Here is a 21,789-nt window from a genome sequence, read left to right on the forward strand (position 1 = left end):
CTTTTGTTACTGTTTATTTATTAATAAATTTATATATTATTTTCATATACATTTTACTAATTTCCTTTCATCTCTCACACTTCTATTATAGAGAAAGGGCAAATAGCAATGTTAAAATATCTCTGCTAATTAATTCCCTTTTTAAAAAAAATATATTTTATTGATTTTTTACAGAGAGGAAGGGAGAGGGATAGAGAGTTAGAAACATCGATGAGAGAGAAACATCGATCAGCTGCCTCCTGCACACTCCCCACTAGGGATGTGCCTGCAACCAAGGTACATGCCCTTGACCGGAATCGAACCCAGGACCCTTGAGTCTGCAGGCCGATGCTCTATCCACTGAGCCAAACCGGTTAGGGCAATTAATTCCCTTTTAATGTGCATGAATTTCGTGCACTGGGCTACTAGTTATATATATTTTTAATTATTTGGTAAGGTTATAGTTATAATGTTTGGTAATAACAAAAAAAAGCAAATTATAGAAACGATTTTACTTAGTTCATTTGCTTTCCTTAGATTATTTACAAACTATGGGCCAGCACTGTTCCTGTCTCTGCTTTATTATTTTTTAATAGTATGTATCATTTCACATGTACCATATAATTTACTTATTCATTATGGTTAGTGCCAGTCTCTCTCCACTAGAACTTTAAATCCTAAGAGAGGGATTTTAGCTGATTCACTACCATATCTTCAACACCCATCTCTGTACTTGACACAGTCAGCATTCTATAAATACCTGTTAAATGAATGAACTAAATTTTTAAATGGCTATAAATTTTAAAGCAAAAGTCTGGAAAAGTGAGCAACCTACCCAAAAAGTTGTATTTTCCTAAGTACTCACAAGACAGCTCTTTAATTATCTTTTTTTAATCACCAGTGATCTATATCTAAGTTATTAATTTCTGAACCCCACCCCTGTCCCTTTTTCAGGTTTAGAAACAATTCTTCACTTTTAGTAATAGCATCACATCATTCTGCTTAAAGTTGTCTCTGTCACCAACAGGCAACAAACAGGCTGTTCTATGATCTAACACTACAGACGATACCTAGGTAGAACAACATTAATATAAATAAATATTCATGTAAAGTTGAAAAGCATCTTCCAGAAATTTTAAAGAGGCCACATTAAGTTTAAAAGAATCTCTAGTTGATGAAATGAGTGAAAAGTATTATTATGAGTAGGGAGCCTTCTTTTCAACACAGAACATGGCTCTTCCTCCATTAATCTTGCCTGAAAGTAAAATATCTAAAACCAGAATCCCGGTTTCTACCTCATCTTGTTTATCAATACTCAGAAATCTCAGGAAAAGCAATCATTTTCTGAGTCAAAAGCCCAGTGAACTTCAAACAATGGAAACCACGATTAATTCACAAAATGGTAATAGTTCTCGTGTAAGTTTTATAGCAGTTTCCAAAGTAAGTACATAGTACTCAATTCGAGAAAAATACTGAAGATCTTACTACTCTTGATGAAATCCTTTAGTCAGTTATGAATCCAATAGTAGAATCTAACTTTTTCATTAGAACAGTATGGCTACTATAATCAAAGCCATTCCTGAGTTCACACATACCATAGGTGGTTCTTATAAATACAGTTGACCCTCCAGTGTCCTTGAGGGATTGGCTCCAGGTCTCCCAAGGACACCAAAATCCTCAAATGCTCGAATCTCTTATATAAAATGGTGTCATATCCTATATAATAAAAGGCTAATATGCAAATCGACCGAACAGCCAAACGACAGGTCACTATGATGCGCACTGACCACCAGGGGGCAGACACTCAATGCAGGAGCTGCCCCCCTGGTGGTCAGTGCATTCCATAGAGGGGGCGCTGCTCAGCCAGAAGCCAGGCGCAAGGGTGGTGTGTGCAGCGGCAGTAGCAGGAGCCTCTCCGCCTCCATAGCAGTACTAAGGATGTCCAACTGACAGCTTAGGCCCACTCCCGGACTGCAAGAGGGCAGAGGCTGGGCTGAGGGACCCACCCGCCCAAGTGCACGAATCTTATGCACCAGGCCTCTAGTTTGTATATAATCTCCACACATTCTTTCTATACTGAATTACATGTAATACCTAACAGTGAAAATGCTGTGTAAATACTTGTTATACTGTATTGTTTAGGGAATAATAACAAGAAAAAACAATGTGTACAGGTTCAATACAGACACAACCATCATAGTCCTAACTACATACTACACATCAACAACAACCTAATGTTTTTTATCAAATATTTTTCATACATGGTTGGTTGAATTCGGGGATACAGAAACCGTGGACATGGAACCTGCAGATATACAGGGCTAACTGTATGGTCTAGCTTTGAAAGAAATAAAAGCTGCTGACTCCTTAATTACCACAGATTTGTGCTATCAGACCCTTCTGATTTTAGTGTTAAAACACTTCTAGTCATGTCTTTCTAATGTCAATCAAGCCTTCCTAACTAGAATAAGACTTGTCTTGTTAATTTTTTAACTTTATAAAAAAGGAGAAGAAAAAACCTTTAAAAAAAAAAATCAACTTGCCCCATCTAACACAAAGACTAGAGTGTTATATTCTAGTTTTAAAAAAACTTCAGCAGAAAGTCAAAAGAACAGGCAGGGTTTTATTATCACCCCAGGGAATAGTAAATAGGTTTATGACATTGGGCAAGTTATTGAATACCTAGATTTCAATACCTAATTTTTAGCATGAATGAAAATTAATATGAGTACTTAAAATAAATTTAATTTACCTAAAACTGTCAGTTTTCTCTTTAGTTTTCCAAATCTTGAATTTACACAAATTTTCCCAACTTCTGAAATGATCTGTCTAAATTTTCACATGTATTTCACATTCTGAATAATTACTGGCCTAACTTGAAGTATCTTTAAGCTAGAAAAAATTAGCCATTTAAAGAAATAAACCTTACTAAATAAGGATTTATTATTTTTAACTTTAACTTATGAAATATTGATCCTATTTTTATCTTTCATTATATTTAAGGAGATATCAGAAATCATTCCTGCCACCCCAGTTCATGGACACATTTCAGTGCAACGCAATAGTAAACTATTGCTGACATAAGTACAAGCAATATAGAAATACTTCCAATTAAGGCATACATATATAACTTCAAGGCATTACTTAAAGTAAGGAGTCTGGTAATGATAAAAATTTGCTATAATAGTAGGCACAGCCACATCACTGATAAATTCAAGTTTATTAATCACTTAAGTGATTAATAAACTTTTAATTCGCAAACATTAAAAGCTTTTCTTTAATAAATATACACCTTAGTAATGCTATCCCCTAAATCTTTGTATACTGGTGATATTAGTGACATTTTATAGACACATAAGTACCACTAGAGGCCCCTAAATACTTCACTTTTTAAAACGTACATATTTATAAGTTATACGGAGATGACAATGATTACTCAAGGGACAATACAAACTCAAACAAAAAGATGTGGACCTATTTCATGCAGTAATCAGGATTTCTGGATCATCGAAGACTTTGATTGATTAGACCAAGAACTTGGGTATGAGAGAATGGATAATATCAAAATATCATTCCTTATATACCTTTGAAAATAGATTATATAACCTAGAAAGTTGGTGCTCTCTAAATAGCTGTTGCCTTTTATAATCAATCTATATACCTATACATAGGTATATTTACTGATACAGATAAAATCCCAGAGTTCAGTATTCTTTCTTAAATCTCACAAAGTCTGTCACATATAATAATGTTTTTATATCTAAAGTTGCCTACCATCTATACCAATTAAAACTTTAATAGCCTAGCTGGTGTAGCTCAACAGTTGAGTGTCACCCCAGGAATCAAGAGGCCACTGGTTCGATTCCCGGTCAGGACACATGCCCAGGTTGCCGGCTCAATCCCCTGTGGAAGGCGTGCAGGAGGCATTGATGATGTTTCTCTCTTATCGACCTTCCTCTCTCTCTATCCCTCTCCCTTCCTCTCGCTCTTAAAAAAAATCAATAAAAACGTATTAAAAGAAAAAACTTTAATAACGAAGATCTAGCCCTAACTGGTTTCGTTCAGTGGATAGAGCGTCGACCTGCAGACTCAAGGGTCCCGGGTTCGATTCCGGTCAAGGGCATGTACATTGGTTGCGGGCACATCCCCAGTGGGGAGTGTGCAGGAGGCAGCTGATCGGTGTTTCTCTCTCATCGATGTTTCTAACTCTCTATCCCTCTCCCTTCCTCTCTGTAAAAAATCAATAAAATATATTTTTTTAAAAATAACGAAGATCTACCCCACAGATTTGAATATACCCAAAATTCTGGCTTAAAGAGGAAAACCTGGCTCAGCAGAATAGATAACACCTGAGAAAACTCTGCTCTCAGTTCCTCTGGGAACTGCTGCTAGTCTCCCATGTCCCCTCATTTCTTCCAGAGTCCTCCCCCTTACTAAAGTTAAATATAAAAAAATAAAGGGCTCAAGTAGCATCGAGAGATTCTGCAGAGCCAAGTGAAATCTACGAAACAAAATGGGACTTCTTGCTGACTATCCACCCTTTTTGCGTGGTGATGCACTATTTTTCAAGAGTTTTCAAGTATTCCAGGGAACCTTTATTCAGTCGTGCTTTTGGCTTAACTAAAGGTCGCAAAGATGTTCTCCTAAGTTTTCTTTTAAAATCTTTATCGTTGTAGTTTCCACATTTAGTCTATAATCCATCTCAGATTAATTTTAATGTATGGTGTAAGGTAAGGTCAAGGCTAATTTTTTTCCAAGTAGATATTCAGTTGTCCTGGCACCATTTATTGAAAACCCTATCTTTTCCACAACTGAATTGCCTTAGCAACTCTACTGAAAATCAACTTATATACATGGGTTTGCTTCTATACTTTTGCATGGATCTACCTGTCTATCCTTAAGTCAATGCCACATTGTCTTGCATATTGAGCTTTATAAAAAGTCGGTCTTTAAACCAGGTAGTGCAAGTCCTCCAACTTTGTTCTTTCTTGTTCAAACTGTTTGGCTATTTGCTATACAATATGTCTTAGAGATTTGTTCATGTCACTGCATAAAGCTCTATCTCATACTTCTCAAAAATATTTTAGTAATAAAATATACATAACATAAAATTTATGATCTTAACCATTATTAAGTGTACAGTTCAGTAGTGTTAAATACATTCACATTTTTCTGCAACCAATCTCCAGAACTCTTTCCTCTTGCAAAACTGAAAATCTATATCCATTACACAACTCCTCATGCCTCCCTCCCCGACCCCTGGGCAAGCACTAGGAGCCTAGAAATTTGACTACTGTCTGTCTCTATGAATTTTACTATTCTAGGGACTTCACATAAATGGAATTATGCAGTATTTGTCTTTTAGTAACTGGCTTATTTCACTTAGCATAATGTCCTCAAGGTTCATCCATGTTGTAGTATATGTCAGAATTTCCTTCTTTTTTAAGACTGAATATAATTTCATTATGTGTATATACCACAATCTGTTTATCCAATCATCTGTCAATGGATACTTGGGTTGCTTCCACCTTTGGCCCATTGTAATTAATGCTAGGGCTGTATGTACAAATATCTGGTTCAAGTCCCTACTTTCAGTTCTTTAGGGTGTATACCAACAAGTGAAATTACTGGATCATATAATTATATGTTCAACTTTTTGAGGAAGCACCATACAGCTTTCCATTGCATCTTCACAATTTTATATTCCCAGCAACAGTGCACAGGGATTTTAATTTTTCCATATGTTTGCCAACACTTGCTATTTTCTATTGTTTTTAATAGTAGTGATCACAATAGGTGTAAAGTCATATCTCACTGTGGTTGTGATTTGCATTTTTCTAAAGATTAGTGATGTTATCATCATTTATGTGTTTGTTAGCCATTTGTACACCTTCTATCTCATACCTTTTAAAAGTTGCATTATATTCTAATGAGCAACTGTGGTACCACTAATCCAATCAGTCTCCTACTGATGGACAGTTTTCAATCTTCTGCCATGAATAACCTTATACATGCGTATGTGTAAGTAACCAACAAATCAGTTTGTTCAAGAATAGTTTCAGTTTATGTGTATTTTCCAATATACGACCTTTCACTCTCAAAAGCATTCTGATAAGCAAATTACATGAGAGATGAATAGCAACATTCCATGTTGTAATAGGGCCAGGCTATTTGCAAACAACATGACTTTGTGCTAGGTTAGACCTGAGTAGTTTCTACATCTTCCTCAGGAAGTGTTCTATGGCCCCAAAGCACCAGGTTTAGCAGAACCCCCACATGGCAAGAAAACCTTGTCTAAGGTGGTTCTGAGAGTAGTACTGAAGTAGCAGAGCATGGAGACAGGGGAGGTGAAAGATTCTGTAGCGTAAATGAGGCTATCGATGCACTAGTAAAATAAGCACAATTGAAAGTAACTGAAAGTCTAATATACAAGAACAAACCATTTTGGTGAGCATGTAGGAATGTGAGAAAAATAACACCAAAATTGACTATCCTCCACCTCAGAGATGTAAGAGAATCTACTGTCTCAAAAGTGTCCTGTAGACTCCATCAGATTCCAACCTGCCATGTGGTTTTATTACTTCAAAGAGACAATTGTCTGGAAGTAGGAAACTAAAATGTGAGCGCAAATCACCACTTTCCAGCTTAAACCCCATATATATCCACTTGCTTTGTTGTGAACAGAACTTAAAATTCCTTTTGTAGTCCTTAGTATATTTTAAAAGCCATGCCTTCATACTTCATAGCAGTATTCTTATGTTTTCGGCCTCAACGCTACACAAAATCAAGAGTCCTTCCACACATCCTTTAGACCATCTTTAAAACTGAATTCATCACCAAGTGCCCTACCTCAGCACAGAGGGTTAGATGCTACCTAAGTATCTTTTATAAGTATATATTTTTTACTTTTAGCTGTCTTCTTGTATTTCTCAAATCTCTCTAGCTGGCAAATTATCCTATCTTTATTCTAAATGATTACTTACACAGCTAACTTATTATACTCACGTGCAAGAACCAATGTTTTTATCTATTATAGTTCATCTTCTCAGATAAAGGGCCTATAATTCCAGCCATTTAAAATCTTTGTGCCTCTGATTCTGTTATCCAGTATGTTTACTACCTTTCTCATTCTCCTATCATGCATTTTCCTCTGCAAAGAGGGAGAAAAGTCTCTCCCTCTACACTCAGTTCCCTGAACAAACAGTATCTATATCTAGGCCAGTATGACAACTACTCTCCCATTTGTTGTATTCACTGCATTCTAAACAGCTTAAAGAATGAATGTATACATGGTACTTATACTTCTCTGCCCACAAATAGCATCCTATACTAAGGCTACTTCTCCTATGTTACAACTGCAAACGTTTAATACAAGATTTTCCCCCTCTTCTCTGCAATCTATACTTACAATTACAGAAAAATGGATTCAATTGAAGGTAGGCAAATCACTATTCTATAATTTAAATAACAAAACTAATTTCTTAAGAACCTCAAATTTAGAAACTCTAGTAACTCAACGTTTATTCCTCTTTTACTCAAGTCACAGCATTTTTTTAACATAGTACCTTAGCTTTCTAAAAAGAAATTAGACAGCCCTGGTGAGTTTGCTCAGTGGTTAGAGTGTGGGCCTACAGTCCAAAGAGTCATGGGTTCAATTCCCAGTCAAGGGCACATATCTCAGTTGCAGGTTTGATCCCCAGCCCTAGTCTGGGTGCGTAAGGGAGGCAACCAATCGATGTCTCTCACACATTGATGTTTCTCTCTCCCCCACCCCTCCGTCCTTCCCTTTCATTCTGTCTGAAAATCAATGGGAAAAAAATCCTCAGGTGAAGATTAAAAGAAAACAATTAGACAGATCTACAAATGTCTCAGTGCAGACAGTCCCTAATAAAAATATGGCACATTTGCCCTGGCCTGTTTGGCTCAGTGGATAGAGCATCGGCCTGCGGACTGAAGGGTCCCAGGTTCAATTCCGGCCAAGGGCACATGCCTGGGTTGCGGGCTCGATCCCCAGTAAGGGGCGTGCAGGAGGCAGCCGATCAATGATTCTCTCTCATCATTGATGTTTCTATCTCTCTCTCCCTCTCCCTTCCTCTCTGAAATCAATAAAGAAATATATTTTAAAAAATATGGCACATTTTCTGAATTATAATATTAAAAAAATTAGGGCATCTTTAAAAATAAAAAAAGCTAGTGCCAAAACAATACTGGTTTGCTGATGTCCAAAAGCTAGCCAAGCCCTAGCTGATTGGGCTCAGTGGATAGAGCGTCGGCCTGTGGAGTGAAAGGTCCTGGGTTCGATTCTGGTCAAGAGCACATTCCTGGGTTGTGGGCTTGATCCCCAGTAGTGGGGGGGGGGGGCATGCAAGAGGCAGCCAATCAATGATTCTCTCTCATCATTGATGTTTCCATCTCTATCTCTCTATCTCTCTCCCTCTCTCTTCTTCTCTGAAATCAATAAAAATGTATTTAAAAAATAAAAAATAAAAAAACAAAAGCTAGCCAATAAAAACATTTCTTCCCATAGTCCAAAATAGACTGTTAGCCATAGAATGCCTCTGCAAAACAATTCTTAAATTTTCTTTGAAATATTGTTACTAAAATTAACTGAAACTTTATTTATATGACTGTCTGTGGTTTCCTTGTATGCTTAAAAAACACAAGAAAAAGTTAAAAATATCCCAGAATTGGAAAAGTAGTCATTATGCTTGGTTTAGCTTATTTTCATATTTTTATTTTTAAAATCCATCCAAATTAAAGTTCAGCATTTCCCAATAGAAGAAAAGAAAAAGAAGGCAATTTCTTTACATAAAAGCCCAAAGAATAAATTCAGCATCCTCTAAATTAAATTTGGGATTTGACTTTTTAGAGACTGAATGCCTAAAATCCTTTCCTACAAGTCATAAAGTTTAGTCATCAGACGGGACACAATTATGTTTCCTTTAGACTTTAAACAAATCAAATATATGCTGTCTGGAAAGAAGAGGTGGAAATAGAAAATAATTTCAATATAATATTGTGCTCTGAACACAGACTTGTCCTCAGACAAAATAAGTGAAGTTGGTATCCATCTAATACGCAGCATTCTTTTAACATTTCTAAACCTAAGTTCTTCCAAATCATAGAACCCTGTTTTCAGATCCTACATTTACACTAAAATACAAATGCTAATCATAGTTTAAAGTGTCACTTTCAGAATATTCTCAGATCTTAGCTCACACTAAGAGTCAAAAGACCTGGGTTGAATCCTAACTCTGCTGCATCTCAGCTGTTAGACCCTAATAAAATTGTTTAAACTCCCTAATCTTTAATTTACTTATCTGTAAATTAGATACACTACCATGTATCATCTAATTTATGTAAGTTCATCACAGTCCTATACAATTGTTAAATATTAACATTAATATTATATGCTAAAAATTGTTCTACTACCTTGGAAAGGGTAAGATTTTTCTCCTCTGTAAATCATCACAAAAGGGCCACTATCACCCTAAAATCAACAAACCACTTAGAGACCGAGCCAGATCACCTTCAATTAGTCTAAGATTTTATTTGGCTTATTTCTGGTCTTGAAGCTATAGGAGTTACTCTAGTTACACAGTATTTCACAGTTATTCAAGTTATTGCTGTTCATATGAAGAACAGTTGCATGTCCCTACTATACAAAGTATAGCCCAAAGCAATAAATAATAAAAACACAATGAAATATTAAGTTAATGATTCTATTGTTTTTAAATGAATTTTGACAGATGTTAAATAAATTAATGTTTTACTTGACACAGCACAGTAGACATTAGAGGATTAGAATTGCTATCAATTACAGAAAAAGAAAAAAGAAATTTCTAATGTAATCCAGCAGCTCAAATATTCTTTTTTGTTAATTTATTGGAGTGACATTGGTTAATAAGATCATATACTAATAGGCTTCAGTGTACATTTCTATGATACATGATCTGTATATTGCATTGTGTGCCCACCATCCAAAGACCAATCATCTTCCATCACCATATATTTGGCCCCCTTTACCCTTTATTACTAAATAAAATCTAGCCCCAAAAAATCTTGAAATGCTTTGCTAAGAATCAGCCAAGAAGTCATCTAGGAAAATGTCAGGTGAGGAAAAATTCTGTCTACTTATTATCATCTCCATTCCACCAATTAGCAGCGTATAACTGTACTTGTTACTGGAAAGCCACTGACAGCACTTGAACACAGGAGTGTCTGTCATACAAAGAAAAAAACATTTACTAAATAATAAAATCAGTAAGTGTCCCTCCCTCACTACTGGAGAAACATCACACCATCTATTCCCTTGAATTTCAAAACACAACAATCATCCCTTGTCAATCAGCTAAATAGCTAGTGCCTACCCAGCTGGCATGGCTCAGTGGTTGAGCTTCAATCTATGAACCACGAGGTCAGGGCATATGCCTGAGTTATGTATGGGCTTGATCCCCAGTGTAGGGAGTGCAGGAGGCAGTCTATCAATGATTCTCTCTCATAATTGATGTTTCTCCCTCTCCTTCTCCCTTCCTCTCTGAAATCAATAAAAATATATTTTAAAAAATATCGAGTATCAGATCATATCTCTCTACCCCAATAATGTCTGCTGTTCTTGAAACTTATGAAGGCAGTTCACTGTTCAAATTGTCAAACTGTTGTAGTTTATATCCCTCCATGCTTTGATGTGAGAGAAGGTAGGAACTCACAGAAAGTTCAAAAAGGGCCCAGCCAGAGTGGCTCAGCAGGTGAGCGTTGATCCATGACCAGGAGGTCATGGTTTGATTCCCGGTCAGGGCACATGCCCGGGGTTGTGGGCTCTATCCCCAGTAGGGGGAGTGCAGGAGGCAGCTGATCAATGATTCTCTCTCATCATTTATGTTTCTATCTCTCTATTCTTCTCCCTCTCTCTCCCTCTAAAAATCAATAAAAACATATTTTTTAAAAAGTTCAAAACGGTCCAGCAACAAAAATTTCCCCTTTCAGTCATCACTGAAAGGATGCTTAAAGAGGATTTAAAAGCTTTAATAGTACAAATAAATACCTAGTTATTCATACAGGAAAGCCAATTACTAATATTTATAGGCATGTGGGGGAGGAAAAAAAGGAATACAAGGGGCTTCCCAAAAAGTTACTTTTTCTATGATCCCCACATTCTTTCCCCATTTTTAATAGCAAAATTCAAAATTTACCTTTTATGTGTGTCTACAGAACATGCTCCCTTCTTTATAAATAACCAAAATTAGGCATTCAGCAATGTATTTTTTATCTTTAGTGAAGCAGAAATGGACAGTCATTAGCAAAAATTTAAAAATTCACAATTTTTTTCAACATCAGTTTTATCCTAATTGATATTTCTGATCCATGCTAACAGATGAATATTTCTTCTGGGGCAGGTGTTACAAGATGTCAAACAAACAGCAGCAACAACAATAATAAACTAGCTACCTCATTTAATGAGCACTTATTTTATAGAATAAATTGTTCTAAGCATTTTATGTGCATTTTTAACCCATTTTATCTTACAAAAACCCTATGAGATTAGTAGTGTCGTTATCCTCATTTTATAAATGAGGATTCTGCTGCTCAAAGAAGTTAACTTGTCAAAAGTCAAACCATACAGCTGGGATTTGTAGTCCCCTCCAGAGTCTCCACACTTCACTATCATATTATACCAAACTAGAGGCCCGGTGCACAAATTCGTGCACAGGTGGGGTCCCTTGGCCTGGCTGGCAATCAGGGCTAACTCACCCGGTCCCGATTGGGGCATATCGGGGCCAGCCGTTGGGGGGGGGGGGGGGGGGGGGAGAGGCACAAGACAGGAGGTTGGCTGTAGGAGCGCACTGACCACCAGGGGGCAGCTCCTGCATTGAGTGTCTGCTGCCCCTGATCAGTGTGCATCATAGCAACCGGTTAACTGGTCGTTCAGTCATTTGGTCGTTCAGTCGCTTAGGCTTTTATATATATAGACTAGAGGCCCAGTGCATGAAATTCGTGCATGGAGAGGGGGGTCTTCTCAGCCCAGCCTGCACCCTCTCCAATCCGGAACCCCTTGAGGGATGTCCAACTGCCGACTTAGGATCCCAGAGATCGGGCCTTCACCGGCAGTCGGACAATCCTCTCACAATCCTGGACCGCTGGCTCCTAATCACTCACCTGCCTGCCTGCCTGGTCACCCCTAACTGCCCCCCCCCCAACAGACCTGATTGCCCCTCACTGCCTCTTTGTGCTGGCCTGATCACCTCTAAATGCCCCCTGCTGGCCTGGTTGCCCCTAACTGCCCCCCGCTGCTGGCCACACACATATACACATACTACAGTATGTTTGAGAACCAAACTGCATAGTCATATTGAAAAATACTTTAGTGATCATCTTTCCAGTCCCTCACTTAACCATCATGAAATAGCCACCAGATAGGATGTCCTAGCCATTATTAATTATGCACAACCATTACATTCCTTTAAAATGGCTGACAAAAATTAAAGCAGCTGAATTGCACTATGATAAAGCAACCTAAAGTTCCTAAAAAGAGAATTTGGGTTTGTGAATTCAACATGACTGGTCACCATTAAACTAACCTTTCTTTTTGTCTGTTTGTTTAGTTTTCATCAAAACAATAATCTGGAAATTTTCCAAAAAAATATAATAAACATTTGTGTAGTGACACACTATCACTAAAGCTACTAGGCTAACATTTTAACTGAAGAGTCAAAGGAACTTTTCAGCTCCCAAGTACATAAAGATCAATTTATTCTTTAATATTAGAGAGAAGTTTAAATGGAAAAATGGACAGCAAAACAGACATTCCAGAATCAATACATTCAAAGGTTTCTGTGCTTGGGGTACTGGGATGAGGGATTATTTCTAGTAACATGTTACAGTTAAATCACCAAATTATTCAACAGTAACTATAACATAAATATAATCATAAATATAACATAAGAAAAGTATCATTATAAAAGTACAATAATGCACCATCAACTTACCAATTCAATTCCCTGTGGAAAAGGTGTATCCTCCCAGTCCTTCTGCGGAAATCTCTGGATTATTTTCCCCAGACCTGCTCCTGACCCTATTAATAAAATCAAAATAAATGGGATATTATAAAATCTGAATACTCATTATATTAATACTTATTTATAAATGAATGTTTGTTGAATAAATTGATATATTGATTAAATATGTTCAAGGTTTAAAGGACACAAAAACATTTACCTTCTAAACATAATACTGAAATGACAGGCAATTATATCCAACAGACTCTCAAAAGTAACATACATATGAAAAGCTAAAAAAAAAAAAAAATAGACAGAAACATTAAAATCTAGAGTCTCTATCACACCATGGGAGTAACTGCCTTTGTTCCCAATAAGGAAAGCAATCTTCTCAGTATCTCAAGTTGAAACTTTAAAAGAACTTTTCAATGGAGGCAAAGTACTTTTAAGTGACAAAATGGTAGCTAGCACTAAGCTTCAGTTATGGGTCATAAACAGTATTATGAGTAAAATAAAGACTTTTACAGTGGCCTGGGAACTTGACTATTGTCTAGGCCAGTGATGGCGAACCTTTTGAGCTCAGCGTGTCAGCATTTTGAAAAACCCTAACTTAACTCTGGTGCCGTGTCACATATAGAAATTTTTTGGTATTTGCAACCATAGTATAAAAAAGATTTCTATTTTTGATATTTATTTTATATATTTAAATGCCATTTAACAAAGAAAAATCAAACAAAAAAATGAGTTCGCGTGTCACCTCTGACACGCATGTCATAGGTTCACCATCACTGGTCTAGGCAGAGTTTCTCAACATCAGCATTACTGACATTTTGGGCCAGATTGTGTGTTTATGGGAAGGTTGGGGGGAAAGGGTCTAAGTCCTGTGCATTGTAGGATGGTTAGTAGCATCCTTAGCCTCAACCCACTAGATGCTAGTAGCATCCTACCACCACCACCAAGTGCCACCACTTTTCTGTGCCATTATTGTTATAAAATTATCCTGGGACACTAAAGAATGGATTGACTTATTCTTGAATCTTGGGGATGTAATCTGTGAGTAATTTGGGAATGGAAAGTATATGTTAGCCCTAGCTGGTTTGGCTCAGTGGATAGAGCATCGGCATGTGGACTGAAAGGTCCTGGGTTCAATTCCAGTCAAGGGCACATGCCAGGTTATGGACTTGATTCCCAGTAGGGGGCGTGCAGGAGGCAACCAACCAATTATTCTCTCTCATCATTGATGTTTCTATCTCTCTCTTCCTTCCTCTCTGAAATCAATAAAAATCTATTTTTTAAAAAAAGAAAGTATATGTGAGATCTAAACTGCTTTTTGCTACACTTTTTAAAGAGCTTCATGAGTTGGCATATTCTACTTTGTGTCCCAGCTTACTATGAAGTGAAAGCAACATTCTGATTATATGTACATCTAACTTAAGTAAGCCTGTAACACCTGATTCAAATTGTTAATATATATTTTCCTACCTTCTCTGTTAAATTTTTTTAATCACCCACTATCATCCTTCACTCTGATCCTGTACATTTAACTTCCTCCTTGCCCCTCACTTAGAGTTTAAACACTTTATGGCCATATTTTTACCTATAAAAGATAAATGGAAAGTTAAGTTCATTTTACTAACCAACTCAGTACTATGCTCTAAAACTGGTCACATTTGAAAAAGGCAAAATAAAAACATTCTCAATTAAAGTTAACAACTGTTGCAGTACAGTAACTCCTCATATATCCATCATTATAGGGAAATGCAGGATTTCATTAAGAGTAAACTAAACTCGCCCTAACAGGTTTGGCTCAGCGGATAGAGCATCCGCCTGCGGACTTAAGGGTCCCAGGTTCGATTCCAGCCAAGGGCATGTACCTTGGTTGCGGGCATATCCCCAGTAGGGGGTGTGCAGGAGGCAGCTGATCAATGTTTCTCTCTCATTGATGTTTCTAACTCTCTATCCCTCTCCCTTCCTCTCTGTAAAAAATCAATAAAATATTTTAAAAAGGAGTAAACTAAACTAAAAGTGATGTATCACACGCACTCATTTTTCATCCACCTCAAACATTACCACTTCTGATATCTCAAGCAGAACTAATTCAAAAAATGGCTAGGTACTGGAAATACACACACGAAAAAGACATGGCCCCCATCCTCAAGGAACTCATAACCTATTGGAGAACAAGCAAATAAACTGATAACTTCAGTATATCATCATAAGCACAATGATAGAAGGGAACCAAATCTAGTCTAGCAGAGAAGACCATGGGAAACTTTCTAGAAGAAAAGACAGCCAGCTTTTTCTTTCAGCACCATCTTTGTATCCACTAGCATACTAAATGCCTGGCACTTAGTTCATACAGAGTTAAATGTTTATTTTAATAAATTCATTACTACTGACAGAAATTGTTTTAAGCTTACATCTCCCTGTCTTTTTAAACAGAGATAAATGCATGTTTTTTAGCTCATCATATTTAATCAGGTGTTCCTATATTGTCTGTTTAGTTCTGAAAGTCATAGCTAATATATTTTAGGCTTTTAAAATAGTTTATCATATTAATTTTTACTAAATATAAAAATATATGTTAACTGCAAATTTTTTCAAATATATAAAAATATAAAGAAGAAATCACCCACTTTCCCATACCTGAGGAGAATTACTGTTAACATTTTGGACTATTTTATCCTAGGGATAAAATAGGGAGGTTTTGTTAACATGTACTTTTTCTACAGAATTGAGGTCATACTAAACCTAGCTTTATATATTGGTGTAGTACTTAATATTTTACAGTGGGCCTTTGCTGTAGTATGTACATTGTCTAGTTTCTCACTATTATAAATAATGCTACATAAGGCCCTTTCTATATAAATACTTATCCTCATCTCACTTTTCCACAGAAAAAAGAATTCTTAGAAATACAACTACTGGGTTAAAGAGTATGAAAATTTTAAAGATCACACAAAGCCAAGGGCCCACCAGAAAGACATTTAACAATTTTTTTTTAACATTCTGTGTATAAGAATGACACTGGCATTTTCACTACAGCCTTACCAACAACTGTTATTTTAAATTTTTACTTGTTTTAATTATTGCAAATTTGACAGATAAAAAATTCCTCTCTGGCAGGAGCATAACTTTCAAAAGTCTCTAGAAGCAACATATTATTTATTGATTTCCCAATAATATGCAGTGTTTCAAAAACATGAAAGTTTAGTTTGAAATGGAGATATAACATTTATAAATGCACACAGAAATATGATTCATGGTGGTAAGACTTTCGGTTATATGAAAATGGAAATTAGGTTAGAAAAAAAGCAACAATAAAATGGTAGATTGATATTTCACTGCAAATAAAATGTAGAGAGAGCTACAATAACTTGGTTTCCAAATATGTAAACTGCTGGAGCTAACAACTGTTGAGGAGCTTATGAAAGTACCCTGCAAAAGTAAACAAATATTTTCTGAATATTGCTTCTTGATTTGTAAGCATTTAGTCTGAACGTTTAAACATTTCCCAAGTTCTTATATTTTATATGATAACTATTTTTAAGGCAATACTGGTTGTATTTAAAAATTCCGAGAAGATGACTTTTTGTATTGAAGAACAAGGAACAATGAGGGAAGACTGTTTCAGAGTCAGGTGCCCAGACACCTGCGCACTGATCCTTATGTCCAGAGGTGAAGCAGGTCATGTCAATCAGAGTGGCTGTAAAAGCAGCTTCTATCTGTATTACATGGGTAGGGGGAAGGGAGGAATTACTCAAAAGAAAGGGGACCACTTCCTAGAAAGGAGGGGTGCTAGGCGGCAAAAGATTGTCCCCTGCATAGTATGCAGCTGACTTGAGAGAAGGAAGGAGCAGTTATTAGTCAGTGCCTTCCTGTTGTTGTTTTTCGGACCCTACTCTCCTACCCCATTATAAAATCAAGAAATATAATGGCCAAATGGAGTTACTATATTAAAAGGGGGTAGGGGGAGCAATCCTCGGCAAGATACCAGAACATTTGGAAATGGCTTTCTTTGAAAGAAAAAGTAGATATGCTAGACAAGCTGCCCAAAACAAATTTAGACAGGATGAGGAAATACTGGTGCGGCCAGGCACACTTTTCCCTCCTTTATGTTTGGTAACCCACTTTCCCTTGGGTCCTGGAAGAGCTATCAGGCTACCCAGGCCAATCACTAGGATTAGCAACTGACCTAGGATGAGCCAACCATCCATTACCCTCGTGGCAGGTTTTCTAGCCTTGGCCAATGACTCCAGAAGAGTCAAAAAGTATTCTCTGGGGTTGCTAACTAGTATACTGTTGGTGTGAAGTTGCCAGTAGCTAGGAGGAAGAAATAAATCTGCAGAAGAACTAAGAATATCATAAAAATGTACACTTAAAACCTGTATGATCCTATTAACCAATGTCACCCCAATAAATTTAATTTTTAAAAAAATAATAAGTAGGGATTAATTAGGTGGAGAAATAAAATATAGTACTCTGCTCTACACAAAACAGGATGCTTAGTATTTGTTGACCATAACAATTGACAAAAATTATTTAATTAACTTCTATGTGTGTTACAGTGTAGATATACCAAGTATATACAGGGGTAGGCAAAAGTAGGTTTACAGTTGTGAGTATGTGAAAGTTTATTCTTGTGTTATTATTTATTTGTATTACAACTGTAAACCTACTTTTGCCAACCCTGATGTAGAAAGTTTGTTTAAATATAGACTCTGAACTTTAAGAAATGCTACTCTAATACCTAATTCACTAAATCTTTTTCTATGATGTTTATCTAAACAACTAGTTCAGAAGTTATCTACACTTGACTTGTCTTATGATGTCCATCTGCCCACACTCCTCTAACAAAATGGCAAAGTCCACAGTTCAAGGAAGGGCAGCAGCCATGCTCATACCCCTTCCACCAGCCAGAGAGAATTACTAAATCACTTATTTGGTTATTACATTTACTGTTGTTTGTCTGTCTCACTTCACTAGAATGAAAACAATGAATTTTGGCCTGCTTTGTTTACTGATGTGTCCTACCCAGGCACTTAGAATAATTCCTGGTATATATTAGATACTTAATAGCATGCTGTTGAACAAATGAATGGGGCTATAAGGTGGGTAAGGACATCTATAAACTGGCAAGCAACTTACGACCAGAGTGACCTAGACAAATCAAATTCCTCTGCTAGGGAATTCTGAATTTATTTTAAAAAGGAAGAAACTGAATAAAGCAGCCAAAAAGACATATAACGACTTGCTGTTGTGACAGAAAGGGGTCATGTGTAAAACCGAAGTTACAGAGCAGCAGAAACTCTTGGCCAAGACTTGCCAGTAGAAACAACCTAACCGTATACACATGTAGAAAGAAGCAGAGGTACCACAAGAAAGAAACCGTGCAGCTGCCTAGGTTCTACCTCCAGTTCACTCTAGCAGCATTATAGTGTCAAACTTCCTATGACATTCCTTCCTCTGAAGCTGGGATGGGTCTGTATTCCTTGTCACTAAAGAGTCCAAACTGGAGAGAGTGGGACTGAACAAATATTCAAAGATAATGGCTGAAATATTCTCAAATTTGGCAAAGCACCAAAAAAATTTCAAGTTGACTGAACCTCAAACAGGATAAACTCAAAGAAATTTACACCAAGACACATATCATTACTAAACTTCTGAAAACTAAAAAGAAAAAAAAATCTTGAAAGAAGCCAAGAGAAACAACATATTGCCCACAGGATAACACCAATTCAAATGAAAGCAAATTTCACACTAAAAACCATGAAGGTAAGGAGAAAGTGGCCCACCACTTTTCAAGTACTGAGAAAAAGAGCTGTCAACTATGAATTCTATTTCCAGCAAAACTATCTTTCAGGAATGAAGGGAAAATACAGACATTCTCAGATGAAGATAAACTAAAAGAATGTGCCACTAGGAGACCCATTCTTAAAGAGCAGCTGAAGGAAAAATGTTCAAACACAAAAGAAATGCTAAAGTAAACAAAGCACTACTAGAGCATCAGGAAGGAAGAACAAAAGACAGCAAAAATATAGGTACAGGAAATAAATTATCATGCTCCTCATGAGTTTTATATTTCATATCTGATGATTAAAACAAAAATTATAACAATTCAATTCAATGTTTTAATACCTTCTACGTTATCCCCAAACAACTGTTCATCCTCTGCTTTAATAGCTCTAAGTAAAAAGGAAATAACTACTTCCCAAAGTATTAGAAAGTTCTTCTGCATGTTGAAATATTTGTTCAGAATCCAACTCTCTGTAGGACTGAGGTTTTATTTTTGCTAAGGTCAGTCACCTCAGATCTAGACCCAATCAACATGTATTGTGCAGTTATTATACAGGAGGCATTTAATCCTAACAACCTATGGGGGAAAAAAACATTAATCTCAATTTTACACATAAAGAAATAAACTTACATATCAGGTAATATTTCCAAAGTCACATTGTATAAATACTAGGTGTACCAGTTAATAAGGAGGATTTTTTCAATAGATGGAGTTACACATATGTTGACATATATGCGATTTGATATGTATGCTATTTTGTTGTATGACAACAAGCTTCAAAACTTCATATGTCAAATTTGCTGAAGGTGTTAACATCATAGATATTTTTACACTTAAAAATGTCGAATTCTGTGCCAAAAAAAGAGCATTTGTGGGAAGTTATAATTCATTACTATATTTTGAGGAAAAGTACTGCTGAATACTTCGGGAAGTTTATGGTGAACATGCTCCATCTCAAGATACTTGTGAACGCTGGTTTTAAACGCTTTAAAAGTGATGATTTTGATGTGAAAGACAAAGAATGTCCAGGTCAACCAAAAAAGTTTGAAGACCAACAACTACAAGCATTATTGGATGAAGATGCGTGTCAAACTCAAAAACAACTTGCAGAAAGATTAAAAGTTGCTCAGCAAACAATTTCCAATAGTTTACAAGCAATGGGAATGATTTTAAAGGAAGGAAAATGGGTGCCACATCAACTGAACGAAAGACAAATGGAAAACCGAAAAGTCATCAGTAAAATGTTGCTTCAATGGCACGAAAGGAAGTCTATTTTTTTATTTATTGTCTAAAGTTTTACATATGTCTCCTTTTTCCCCAATTGACACCCACCCCCACCCAGCCATTCCCACCCCTGGCAAGCCCCCACTGCCCCAGTGTCTGTGTCCATTGGTTATGCTAATATGCATGCATACAAGTCCTTTGGTTGCTCTCTAACCTCCACCCTTCCCCTGCCATTGGTCTCTGGATCTATTCTTGTTCATCAAATTATGTTGATCATTATATCCCACATACGAGTGAGATCATGTGATATTTATCTTTCTCCGACTGGCTTATTTCACGTAGCATATGCTCTCCAGTTCCATCCATGCTGTTGCAAATGTGCCATATCTCTCTCACTGAGTGGGAACATCTTGAAGATAGACACCAATGATGCATTCATTCCAGCAAAGCCCACAGGGCCCTGAAATGTGCTCAAGAGATGTGTTGGATAACCCATGGATACAGACAATAGTGCAGAGAAGGCCTGGAGCGGGGCAGGTGCGGGATAAAGGCGGTCAATGAGGGAAAAGGGGGACATCTGCAATACTTTCAACAATCAAGATCAATTTAAAAAAAGGAGGTGTTGTTGGAACAACTAATTCCACCTACTTCCTCATTGGTATCCACAAATTACCTGAAAGATGGGGAAATGTGGCTAGCGATGGACATTACTTTGAATAGAGCACTTTTGATGTTTCTCTTGAAATTATCATGTTTTCTTTTATTACAAAATCCGACATTATTAACTGGTACACCTAGTAAGTGGCAGACCACATATGTGAATCCAAGTCACCCTAAATCTAGTCCTCAAATGCTTCTCAACGAATAGCTGGTGTCATGATGTCAACTGGCTCTTAAACCTCTCCTCAGGGCAATATCCTCCCTCCTCTATCCTCATTCCAACAACCTTTGTGATCACTTAAAATGTCTCTATCTACCTTTGAAGCTTACTGCTTGCCTGACTTGCAATCGTTAGTAGCTGTACTGTGACAGGGCAGATAGGAAGAACTGCCAAAATTAACTCTTCTTTCAACACAGAACTTAATCTGGGTATGACTGTAAAAAATATGTTTAGTTGTAGGCCCTGACTCTCTCCTATTCCTCCTATTCTACTGAAAGAAACCTGACCATTCCAGGGCAAGCACAGAGATACAATACTTAACATTTTCTGTTCTCAGTGTAACAAGCTAAAAATAAGCTCTCAACCCTCTCCCACAAATAATGCTTCAAGTGCTTAAAGCCAATTATTGTATCTTCTCAAAGTTAAATATGATTTCCATTTCCCTTCCCATCTCAGTCACTCTACTAAGTCCAAGGGTCTTTCTATTTCTCAAAACACCACTACAACAAAGACATCAACAGTAATTATGAATGAATAGAAATAACCCAAAATATAACTATCTTCCCACAGTAAATATCTTCAAATTATTCTAAGCAAATCCTCAGACATACATATATACCACTGAGTCTTGTTTTAAAAAGAACACTACATTGGTAATCAGGAGATATTAGACTTGTCTTAGCTCTATCTCTAACTAACAACCTTATGCAAATCCTCTTACACCTCTGAGTCTTAGTCTCTCACCTATAACGTCATCTTCGGTCCTCTGGGCTCTGAAATTCTATGCATCCTAAGCACCAGAAAATATGAAATACAAACATCTTACCACTAGAGGGCATAAAACTATGGTTGTCAACCTAAAAATTAGACAAAAATCTCCTCCAGATAGTGTACCAGGCAAACTATATTCATTT

The 21,789-nt window shown here is 36.7% G+C and overlaps 1 protein-coding gene across 4 annotated transcripts in view; it reads right to left on the minus strand.

Moving 5' to 3' along the window:
• The window catches only part of SBF2 (SET binding factor 2), a 319,520-nt gene that overhangs the window by 294,607 nt on the left and 3,124 nt on the right, over positions 1-21,789 (minus strand). For all 4 annotated transcript variants that reach the window (XM_014545863.1, XM_014545862.1, XM_014545864.1 and 1 more), the window contains exon 2: positions 12,966-13,051. In XM_014545863.1, the coding sequence (XP_014401349.1) occupies positions 12,966-13,051 (86 nt within the window). The remainder of the gene's footprint in view (positions 1-12,965; positions 13,052-21,789) is intronic.

This window comes from Myotis brandtii, unplaced genomic scaffold, assembly GCF_000412655.1.
Source record: "Myotis brandtii unplaced genomic scaffold, ASM41265v1 scaffold422, whole genome shotgun sequence".
Taxonomy (NCBI): domain Eukaryota; kingdom Metazoa; phylum Chordata; class Mammalia; order Chiroptera; family Vespertilionidae; genus Myotis; species Myotis brandtii.